Source organism: Vitis vinifera, chromosome 4, assembly GCF_030704535.1.
Source record: "Vitis vinifera cultivar Pinot Noir 40024 chromosome 4, ASM3070453v1".
NCBI lineage: Eukaryota > Viridiplantae > Streptophyta > Magnoliopsida > Vitales > Vitaceae > Vitis > Vitis vinifera.
This window is the reverse complement of record NC_081808.1, coordinates 18,192,265-18,204,785: the sequence shown is the minus strand read 5'-3', so window position 1 is coordinate 18,204,785 and position 12,521 is coordinate 18,192,265. Positions and strand designations below refer to the sequence as shown.

At 37.0% G+C, this 12,521-nt stretch overlaps 2 protein-coding genes across 2 annotated transcripts in view; one reads left to right on the top strand and one right to left on the bottom strand.

The window, feature by feature from the left end:
* The window catches only part of LOC100263320 (seipin-1), a 41,967-nt gene that overhangs the window by 2,885 nt on the left and 26,561 nt on the right, over nucleotides 1–12,521 (bottom strand). The window lies entirely within an intron of this gene.
* On the top strand, nucleotides 3,871–10,728 carry LOC109122468 (auxin-responsive protein SAUR62-like). Its single transcript, XM_019219308.2, has 2 exons — nucleotides 3,871–4,152; nucleotides 10,432–10,728. The coding sequence occupies exons 1-2, from the start codon at nucleotides 3,871–3,873 to the stop codon at nucleotides 10,726–10,728; spliced, it is 579 nt and encodes a 192-aa protein (XP_019074853.2).

Genomic DNA, 12,521 nt, shown 5'->3' with positions numbered 1-12,521 from the left:
ACTATAATCATTTGTGATGAATTTTGACAAGCATATATTTCTCGCTTTAAATCTTCTCTTTCTTGTAATTGACTAGCTGGTCCAAATTCTTGTCAACTTCACATTGAACTTATCAGTACCAACACCATCTCATGAATTTGTTTTTTGATCTTTTCTAGCATAAGCTAGCTGTCTGTTTGAATCTGCCAGCATCAATAATAGCCCAGGGCTTCAATATGGATAGCAACTTAAAGGCAGATGTGGGGCTGATCCAAACAAGGAGGGGCTGACAGAAGAGGAGACAAGGCCATGTGTTCCTGGACAAGGTAGGCTCTTCTTCCACCCAACTCCAACTAATGGTGACCACACTCATCACACACTCCATTGATCTGAAAGTATTCAAAACATAAGCAATTTTCTTCTCTATAAATACATACAAAACTGAATCCCCTTTCAACTCCAAGCTTCCTTCTGCATTCAACTCAATCTTTCATCTACATAAAGCTTATTATATTGGCTGGAGATATTTTCTTAGTTCAATTCAAAGAACATCATGGGTATCCGTTTGCCCTCCTTGGTTCAGATCAAGCAGCTTGTCAAACTACAGTCACTTCTTTGCAGAAATCAAGCAGATGTCCCAAAAGGTCATCTTGCAGTGTACGTTGGAGACGTTGAGAAGAGACATTATGTGGTTCCAATTTCTTATTTGAACCACCCCTCATTCAGATCCTTGCTATGTCAGGCTGAGGAAGAATTTGGCTTTAATCATCCAATGGGTGGTCTCACAATTCCATGCAACGAAGATGCTTTTGTTGATCTCACTTCTCAACTACATGCATCATAAGAGAAAGAAGAGCAAAGGGTTAGCAAAATAGTTGGCAACATAAATGTCCTTTCTCCAATTTTGATCCATGTAGATTATATCGTTGATGTACATAAACTGACAGAACAATAAAATTTTTCCATCAATATACTTTCTCCTTTCTCTTCCAAAATGCAGAAACTCAATTCGTTGTATTGTTCAATATGACAATTATATAAACACTAAAATTCAACTGGATGTCTTTTACAATTCTAATTTGAACTTGTTAACTACAATGTGACAAGGGATGAGAAATGGGAATTAACAGATAGGAACAGATTGCAAATCTAGATAATAGAAGTTAGTCACCAAATTTACCAGCAATTATTCAGAGCTGTCATGAAAATACTTCACAAAAGAAATTGATCACCTCATGAGTATAACTGGAAAGAAAAATGAGATTCTGGGTCATCCTTGTCCATTGCTGTTATGAATATTTTCATGCTTGTCTGCTTGTCCTCGTAAAACAACAAAACCAATGCCAAGATGCTTGAGATACATTCTTAACTTTGATGCTTCACCATGACCCCTGATAAGAAAATAATATTGACAGAAAGTGTTTTCTCTTCTTCAAGACATTATGGTCCCAAGTGCAATTACAACTCTTAGATCAAGCATAATAATCCCAAATAGATTTACACTCATCCAAATCAGCTCCTCAGAATGAAAGTTAAATTTTAATGACAAAGTACCAAGGGATGGAAAATGATAATTTCCCAATAGGAACATAATATCATGCGTCTCTCGGATCTTGATATTAAATGCCTTCATTCCAAATTTATTTACCTGCTAGTATTCCAAAATTAACCTTTGGGTCTCTCCACTCCATCTTAGAATCACAAAAATTTTGTGTGATATGACAATTGTGAGAAAATCCATATCATAGGAGGCCCAGGCTTCAAGTATGGCTTACAAACAAGTGGGACTGTGGAAACATGTGATGGGTATAAACTAACAGATTGAAAAGAAATTTCTCTTCTCCATTGACAAATTCAAAGGTCAATATAACTTCTTTTCTCCTATATCAGTATCAAATTTCAGATAAAGAGTATTTGTAGTGTCCAGTATGTATCCCACTCAACTCATCCGTATTAATCACTAGGAATTCTACTCTGAGCTTACTTCAATGTTGATGAGAAATTGAGAATTAACAGATAAGAACACAATACCTTGCATTCTCCAAATCTTGATAATAAAACCTCTCCATAGAGTCCACCATCAAGCACTCAGGCCTGTCACAGGATGTTTTCTGCACTAATACACACTTTGGTTTCAAAGGGACATTTACAATGCCTATAAGCAGCAGAAAGATCATGGAATGCTTTATAGCTGCCACCAAATTTAGCTCACCAATTCTCACAGTTACACTACGAGACAACTGAGGACTTCATCACTAGTTTTTGGGTCAATTATTACTCTTAAGAGGATGGATAAGTGACATTGTCATGTCTTGAAGAGCATCAAATGGATTTCCCATACTGGAAACTGCCCCATACCTTCAGACACACAACATTCATGTTCAAAAAATTAGCCACCCAAATAGTACAAAATGAAAATAACTAACAATTCCTCACATGAGATAATTTGGAAAATTCTCTCTATCATATTAGACCAAGGGTAATTTCTAACCTAGTTCAGTCTCATTCAACAATACATGCATGCATGCCACAGTCAAATTTCCGAAGTGCAGAAAGCCTATTTTTAAAGTCCTCAAGCTTGTATTCTGTGCACATTTAAAGATATTAAAACTCAAACTAGAGTTGCAGAACTGTGAGTTTTAGGATAGACTAGGATTAGGACTTCTTCATGTCAAACAAGAAGAAAATTGTAACACATTCCTGGACATGATATCCCGCTAAACAAAGCCTCTGCAGGTTAGGCTTCAACAGAAAATGATATGAAGATGAGTACAAAAAGAAAAATGTAAATTTCACCTAAATGTGGAATGCAGTCAAGTTTCCACATTCGCCTTCAGTGGGCTATCTTCTTGACCAGCAATCTATCGCATAACACTTGTTGCCATAGCTGAAGCATTCAACTCTATGTGGTCTGGCTTGCCTCAATATATTGCATCTAGTCTATCTCTTCTCTGAGCTCTGCCTGTCTGCCAGCTTCTTCCTGCCTGCCTCACTGACATGCCTTTTTCTTTTTTTCCTTTTTCTCTTTTTCTTTTTCTTGGAGCATTTTACCATTTTCAAACTTGTCTTGTTTCCTTTATAACTTCAAGGGGGACAATTAGTAACATTACATAGGCATATTAATCACTCAGACAGATCTATATTTTATCTACTGTAATAATTTTTATAGATGCAGAAAATAAATATTATGAGTAATGCTCAATGATGAGTTGAGACAAGCTTTATTTGCAATCTTAGATCTTGTAGCTATCACATTGCATCTGTTGGTACCAACACCATCAGATGACTTTGTTTCTCTTTCATTTCTAGCAATAGTTAATCTGTTTTCAAGTACTCTCAGCAATATCAACCCTGAGCTTCTACATGGACAACAAACAAGTTAGTCCATTTACCATAGGCTAGGGGTGGATGAGACACAGGGAGACACAGACCAGCAAGTCCATGTGATCCATTATGAAGTAGGTTCTCCAACAGACCCAACTGTTACATGTAGACTGGTGCACCATAGGTGGTGGGTGGTTGACAGAGGTAGAGACTAGGCTTCCAGTATGGATAATTAATTCAAGGCAAATGTGGGGTAAGAGATGAGAGCAAAGAGGGAGGCAAGGCCATATGATCCTAGATGAGATTGGTCCTTTGTCAACCCAACAACCACTTATGCTGACCAGAGTTGTCATTCACTCCATCTTTAAGTATTAGGAAATAATCTACTCCTTCTCTATAAGTACATAAACAACAGAATCCCTTTCAACCCCATGTTTTCTTCCACATTCAGTTGTTCCAGTTCTAAAACTTGCACTTCTTGTGTTTTGTATCAAGCTAAACTTTCTCAATACTAAGCTTACTCGATCTGTCTGAGATTATTTCCCTACTCTCATTTTATAGAAGGTCATGGGTATCTGTTTGCCCTCCATGGTTCAAGCCAAGCAGATTCTCAAACTACAGTCACTTCTTTCTAAAAATCGAGCACAGGTCCCTAAAGGCCATTTTGCAGTTTATGTTGGGGAAGTTGACAAGAAGCGCTATGTGGTTCCAATATCTTACTTGAACAATCCTTCATTCAGATCCTTGCTATGTCAGGCTGAGGAAGAATTTGGGTACAATCATACAATGGGTGGTCTCACTATTCCATGTGAGGAACATGCTTTACTCGATCTTGCTTCTCGACTACAGGCATCATGAGAGAGCAAAAAACAAAGAGCTAGCAAAATAACTGGCAATTTATATTCACTAACTCCAATTTTGACCTATGCATATTGTCTCATTGATGTACATAAACCAGCAGAATGATGAGAAATTTATTTTCCATTCACAGATCAATATCCTTTCTTTTTCATTCTCTTCCAAATTGCGGAAATTTCAAGTACTAGTAGTAGTTTCCATTATGATAATTATGCATCCATTGGAGTTCATCCAAGATCAATTAGCATCTGAACTTTGATCATGTACAAAGTACCCACAGGTGGAAAATGGGAATTTACTGATAGGAATATAATTCTTTACATCTCTATATCTTGATATTGGAGGTTTGTCACGAAACAAAATAAAAATCCTGCAAATAACACTTGAAAGACTCGATATAATCTCAATTAAGTCTAGAAAACAATCAGTTGACATTAACAATAAAAGTACAGTCAGTCATTCAACCCATCAAACACAGAGTCAAGTTCCCCAAAATACTGTGAATGTGACATCAATTTCACATTTTCTATTGTTAAACTCCTCATACTTCATCTTTTGCTTATATGGTTCTATATTAATTTGAATAAATCCATAATTATCATCACAACCTTTTACAGGTTTCAACATAGATGTCCCTCCACCATTGCATTAGTACTCCTAGGCCTAATACAAACTTAATATCTAGAAATTTACACAAGATCTAAACATGCCTCTTTTCAACTCTAGTTAGTCAATCTTCTACCTTCTACCTACTGTAATCATTTGTGATGAATTTTGACAAGCATATATTTCTCACTCTAAGTCTTCTCTTTCTTGTAATTGGCTAGCTAGTCCAAATTCTTGCCAACTTCACATTGCACTTACCAGTACCAACACCATCACATGAATGTGTTTTTCAACCTTTTCTAGCATATGCTAGCTGTCTGTTTGAAGCTGCTAGTATCAATAATAACCCAGGGCTTGCATATGGTTAACACTTTAAAGGCACATATGGGGCTGATCCATATAGGGAGGGTGGATGGAAGGGAGAGAGGGAGGCAAGGCCATGTGTTCCTGAACAAGTGGGCCCTTCTTCCACCCAACTACAACCTATGCTGACCACACTTATCACACACTCCATCTGAAAGTATTCAGAATATAAACAATACCTTCTTTATAAATACATAGACAACTAGATCCCCTCTCAACTCCAAGCTTCCTTCCACATTCAACTCAATCTTTCATCCACATAAAGCTTATTAGATTCACTTCAGTTCATTTCCTAGTGCCATTTCAAAGAAGATCATGGGTATCCGTTTACCCTCCATGGTTCAGGCCAAGCAGATCTTCAAACTACAGTCATATCTTTCCAGAAATCAAGCAGAGGTCCCAAAAGGATATTTTGCAGTGTACGTTGGAGAAGTTGAGAAGAGACGTCATGTGGTTCCAATTTCTTACTTGAACCACCCCTCATTTAGATCCTTGCTATGTCAGGCTGAGGAAGAATTTGGCTTCAATCATCCAATGGGTGGTCTCACAATTCCATGCAATGAAGATGCTTTCGCTGATCTCACTACTCGACTAAATGCATCATGAGGAAAAGGAAGAGCTAAGGGTTATCAAAATAGCTGACTACTTAAGTCCACTTTCTCCAATTTTGATTGATGTAGATTATTTCATTGATGAGTATAAACTAACAGAGTGATAAGAAACTAATATTCCATCAATATACTTTCTCCCATCTGTTCCAAATTGCAGAAGCTGGATTCATCGCATTGTTCAATATCACAATTATATAAGCACAACCAGATCTGTTTTTCACAATTTTGGTTTGAACAAATTAACTTCAACGTGATGAGGGATGAGAAATGAGAAATGAGAATTAATGTACAGGAACAGATTGCAAATCTAGATAATAGAAGTTTATCACCAAACTTACCAGCAAGTCTCTCATGAAACTACTTCACAAAAGAACTTGATCACCTTCTGAGTGTAACTAAAACAAAGAAGAAGATTTTGGGTCTACCTTGTCCACTGCTGTTACAAGTACTTGATTAGAGCCACAAATTGTGCTCTAATGGCACATATAGGAATGAATTATGCAAATGTAAAGGCTCAATTCACCCAACTTAACTTGAATTGTTACTAAGACCCTAGCCATGGATCTAACTTATATCTTGAGTTAAATCTCAGGTTTAAAGGATGAAAAGAATGCAAGTTGGAGAAGTTATTTTCAGTCATGGTGGAAATGAGACTAAATATGCTTAGAACAAGCTCCAAGTGTGTGAAGCATGAGGAAAGTTTTGAAAAATGAAAGTGGAGCAATTCATAGCTTGAGAGAAAGAAATGAAGGTTGTGGAAAGAGTTGGAGAGCAAGCAAACATGAGAAAGAAGGAAACCCTTCTTGGTTGGCGTGGAGAGTTTGTGGGGAAAAGGCGCAAGAGGGCTTGGCAAATGGCTCCCTTATGTATTTTTTGGTTAGTCTAGAAGGAGAGGAATAGTCTAGCTTTTGGTAATGAGGAACTCTCACTTCAAAGGTTGAAACATTCTTTTATCTGTAATCTTTGGTCTTGGGTAAGGGTTTCCTTAGTAGCGAGCCCTTCTTCTCTTGTAAGTTTTTTAGATTGGATAGGCTCTTAGTAAGGGAAGGCGGTGTGTATACTCCCTGTTTACTTGGAAGGCACTGGTTTTTTCGTGTTTCCTCCTTTTGATTTATATATTTCTTTTACTTATCAAAAAAAAAAAAAAGGTTGAAGGATATGGCTTGAAGTTCATACATTCCAATTGGAACTCAAATTCTAGCAGCAACATATACTATGACCTTGAGATGATTTTTGGAGTACTTTCCAAGGTCATTTTTGGGCATTATATATATCGTTTCAAAGCTCAAGAAGTCAGGAATCCAACAATTCAAACGGTGTGCAAACTGGAGCTACAACAAGGAAGATATGGATGATTGAAGAAAACTGCGCAAAGAGGAATCAAAGGAGTGTCAGTTTCACATGATCGTGCGAAATGGACTAGAGAGCTTGTTTTCGCAGCAGCGTGGAAATCAGTTTTGCATAAACATGTGACTTTTAGCACAACCATGCCAAATGTGCCAGAATGGTGTTATAATGTGACCAATCCATTTATATTTCACATGACCATGCGAAATGGATCATCCTCATGTAAAATCAACATCTATTCATTAAAGGTTCCCGTGACTCAAATTTTTACAACTTTTATTGAGAGCCCTTGATTTGGAAAGAAGATTTTACATACTCTCTAGGATCTTGCCATGTGTCAACTTAACTTTTAGCCTATAAATAGGGCATTAGAGTTCTTTTTTGGGAGTTCGGAGAATTATTAGATGTTTTGGATTTTTTTAGGGAGAGAAGACAACATTGAAGATTTTCGGTTTGTTTTATTTATTTTAATCAATTATTTCTAATTTTTTTTATTCAAGAATGGTTCTTTATTCTTCTTTTATGGATTGTGCAAATGAAATCACCATGAGAGGCTAAAAAGTCATCTTGGGGTGTGAAACATGAAAACCTAGGGTGGTTAGAGCTAAGGGAAAACAATGGGTAAAATCGAACTTAAGATGGAATGAATGAAGGGTTGAGGCATAAAAGATGAAAATAGAAATATCCTCTAATGTTAGTTTGAATTGGGGGATGGTACAATAACCCATTCCTTGATACTAGGGATTCTCAGTAATTCTTGATCCCTAGTTATTTGAGGTTTTGTCATTGTTATCTACTCTAAGAAAAATCTACACAGAGTGGTAAAGGCCTAACTCCTAGACCTAAACCCAATTTCCATACCCATTCATCTATTTGGTATTTCAGTAATGGAATAAAACATGAAAAGTTAGGATATGGATTTAACCCTGAGTTGTGGAACTCAGGTTGATCTTGTTTGACCCCACATTCTAAATACCCTAAGACTAATTAAAATTGATACCCTTGTTTTACCTGAGGCCCTATACCCAAAGTTGGATTGTGGAACCCCCAATCTTGAATCATTTGAATTAGAAATCAATCATTCTTTTGTAATTTATTTAAGGTTTATTTTATTAAATTCAATTTTGTTCAAATCAAATTTTTATTTTTTTCAATTCAAGAATTTATCAAAAAGCAATCTTTTAGACCTAATTTGACAACTTCCATAGGCCAGTCCTTGAGGATGGTACCCGGAGTACTACAAAAGTCGTAGTGACTCTTTCTCTGATTTTTTTTTGCTAGAGTTGCTATGTAATTTAGGCTTGGTATTTTGGAAAACAGAGAATTGTGGTCAGTACTCCATGTTTGTATGCTGCTCCTCATAAAATAACAAAACCAGTTCTAAAATCCTTGAGATAAATTCTAAAATTTGATGCTTCGCCATGACCTCTGATAAGAAAAAAATATTAACAGAAAAATATTTTCTGCACTTCAAGACATTTTGGTCCCGAGGGTCATCTACAGCTATTGGATCAAGCAATATAATCCTAAATAGATTTACACTCATCTAAATCAGCTACTCAAAGTTACAAATTCTAACTCTAAATCACCAAGTTTTGTGTGATATATCAATTGTGAGGAAACCTAAATTCTAGGAGCCCCAAGCTTCTATGTAGCTAACAAACAACTGAAGCAGTGCAAACATGTGATGACTTGTTTTCTCCTATAGAAAATTTCAAAGATCAATATAACTTGTTTCTTCCTAAAGAAAATTTCAGAAACTGATAGTATTTATAGTGTCCAATTTGTATCCCGCACAATTAATCACTAGGAATTCTTCTGTGAACTTACTTCAATGTTCCAAGGGATAAGAAACAATAATTAACAGATAAGAACATAATATCTTTCATCCTCCACATCTCGATGATAAAACATTGTCACAGAGTTTGCCAGATAGAACTCAGGCATGCATGCCAAAAGATATTTTCTGCACTAGTACATACTGTGGTTTCAATCATCATTTAGAACTCTAACATGCAGCAGATTGATCCAGTAATGGTTCATAGTCAGCACTCAGACTTAGCTCTTCAATTCTCATGTTTAGATGACAACAGTTGGGGGCTTCACCACTGGTTTTTGGGTCAATTGTCTTGAAAGGTTGGGATTAGGTGAAATGCCTTTACCTCAAGAGTCTTAAGTGGGATGTTCATACTGCAAACTACCCCATACCTTCAAATGCACAACTTTCAGAAGTTGATTCACAAGAAATTAACCACACAAATAGTATAAAATGAAAACAAAAATAAATCAATCCTTGCGTAAGATGATTGGGACAATGGCATTCAAAGGTTACCACTCTAGTGTAATTACTGCCTGAGCTGGAACTCATTCCTCAATACCTGCATGCATGCCTTAGTCAAAATTCCAAACTGCATAAGGCCTAGTTTTTAACTCAAGATTGTATGCTGTGTGTGTTTGAACAGAAGTGATATGGAGATGACTTCTAAAGAATGTGTACTTCACCTAAATGTGGAATGCAGGCAGGTATCCACACTTCCAAACTTAAATTGTATTCTTTAGAACTTCAAGGGTGGCATTAGTAATCTCTTGCAGGTGTATATCATCAGTTTGAAGAACCACTCACACCAACCTATCTTCTATCTATGATAATCCTTTTTATAGATGCAAAAAATATGATGTTATGATTAATGTTCAATGATGAATTGAGACAAGCTTTTATTGCATTGTTTTGGAATCTTATAGACATCACAACACATCAGTCGGTGCCAACATCATCAGACGACTTTGTTTATCTAGCATTGTTTCCACAAACTTGCAGAAATGATAACCCTGAGCTTCTATATGGAAAACAAGCATGTGAGGCCATGTAGCTTAGGCTGGCGGTGGATGAGACAGAGAGAGGAGACCAGAAAGTCCATGTGATCCTCGATGAAGTAGGCTCATCATGGACCTAACTGCAACATGTGGGACTGAAGCACACCATAGATGGTGGGTGGTTGACAGAGGGAGAGACTAGGCTTCCATTATGGATAACAAATTCAAGGCAAATGTGGGGTAGATAAGCACAAGAGAGGAAGGCAAGGCCATGTGATCCTAGACAACATAGGTCCTTTGTCCACCCAACAGCCACTTATGCCAACAGAGTTATCACACATTCAATCTTCAAGAATTGGAAAATAAACAATTCCTTCTCTATAAATACATAGCTGAATCCCTTTCAACCCCAAGTTTTCTTCCATATTTTGTTCTTCAAGCTCTAACAATTGCACTTTCTTGTTTTATACCAAGTTAAACTTTCTCTAAATTAAGCTTACTGAATCCTTTCCCTAGTCCTGTTTCATAGAAGATCATGGGCATTCGTTTTCCCTCCATGGTTCAAGCTAAGCAGATTCTCAAACTACAGTCACTTCTTTCTAGAAATCAGGCAGAGGTCCATAAAGGCCATTTTGCAGTTTATGTTGGGGAAGTTGAGAAGAAGCGCTTTGTGGTTCCAATATCTTACTTGAACCATCCTTCATTCAGATCCTTGCTATATCAGGCTGAGGAAGAATATCGCTTCAAGCATCCAATGGGCAGTCTCACAATTCCATGCAACGAAGATGCTTTCATTGATCTCACTTCTCAATTAAATACATCATGAAGAGAAAGAAGATCAAAGGGTTGGCAAAATAGCTGGCTACTAGAGTCTACTTTCTCTAATTTTGATCCATGTAGATTACATTGATGATGTAAATAAACTAACAAAGCAATAAGAAACTAATCTTCAATTGACAGATTAATATACTTCTCCTATCTCTTCCAAATTGCAGAAACTCAAGTACTCACTTTGTTCAATCTGATAGTTACATACACACTAAAATTCAACAAGATCTGTCTTTCACAATTGTAGTTTCAAGTTTTTAAGTGCAATGTACCAAGGGAGGAGAATTGAGATTTAGCATATAGGAATAGATTATCTTGCACCCTGGAAATCTCAATAATAGAACTTTGTCCCCAAATTTACCGGTATGTATTCAGGCATTTCATGAAAATATATTTCACGATAGATCTTGATCACCTTCTGAGAATAATTTGAAGGGGAAAAAAATTCTGGGCCTACCTAGTCCATTTCTACTAAGAGAATTTTTATGCTCGTATGTTGCTTCTCAAACAACAACAAATACAATGCCAAGATCCTTGAGACACATTCTTGACTGTGATGCTTCACCATGGCCCTTCATAAGAAAAAATATTGTGAGGAAAATATTTTTTAGACTATATGGTTCTGAGTGTCATTTACAACTATTAGATCAAGCATAATAATCAATAATCTGAATAGATTTATGCTCATCATCCAAACGACAAAAAAATGGTAATTTACCAATAGGAACATGATATCCTGCATCTCTTAAATCTCAATATGAATTACTTGCTTCAAAATTTAGTTACCATCTAGTATTCAGACATCAACCTTTGGGTTTTTTAATTCCTCTCTAGAAGCGCAAAAATTTTGTGAGATATGTCAATTATAAGCAAACCAAAATTGTAGGAGCCCCAGGCATTCTAAACAGATGACAGCATGGAGGCTGTGCAAGAAAGGCTGGTTGTTGAGACAGAGGGGGAGAGAGAGAGAAACTGCCAAGCCCATGTGATCCTTGATGAGGTAGATCCTCCAAGAATCCAAGTCCCACAGGTGGGACTGATACACCATAGGCTGTGGGTATATGACAGAGTGAGAGACTGGACTTCTACTACGGAAACAAATTCAAAGGCAAAGGAGGGGCTGATGCACGTAGGTTCATATATTGGGGTTGGGTGGGAGATAGAGATACCAACTAGGACCATGTTATGGGTACTTAAGTAGTGGGGTGTCCGGGTGGACATCCCGGGGCAGTAAGGTGTCCCAGTAAGCAACCCATCCTAAGCAGCACCGGTCCAAATGATCCCAATTTACCAAAGCCTACTTGGGCAATGAGTGCCATAAATAGATGAGTTACAAAAGTAAATATGAGAGTAAAGAGGGGTCATAATGGCCTGAAGGCAGTTACAAAATTCATCCTGTATAAAGGCAGAGGGATCAAAATTAAAGGCAGGCATGAAATTCTTCCCAAAAACTTGATTCCTCAAACCTCAAAGCAAACACATCTGAACACACTTTTTTTGCAGGATTAAGTGAAGAGGCATTGAAAAAGCTGCCTAGAGGTCGGTCTGCCCAAAACACATCTGAACATACCTTTTTTTGCAGGATTAAGTGGAGGAGTTGAAAAAGCTGCCTAGAGGGTCGACCGCAATCCAAAACCAACACAAGTGATCCTTCATAAGTTAGGTTCTTCATGGACCCAACTGCCACTTCCCCCATACCACAATCTTCAAACACTCCATTTGGATTATTCAGAAAATAATCAGTTCATTCACTATAAATTCATAGACAACACAATTAACATTTCAAACCCA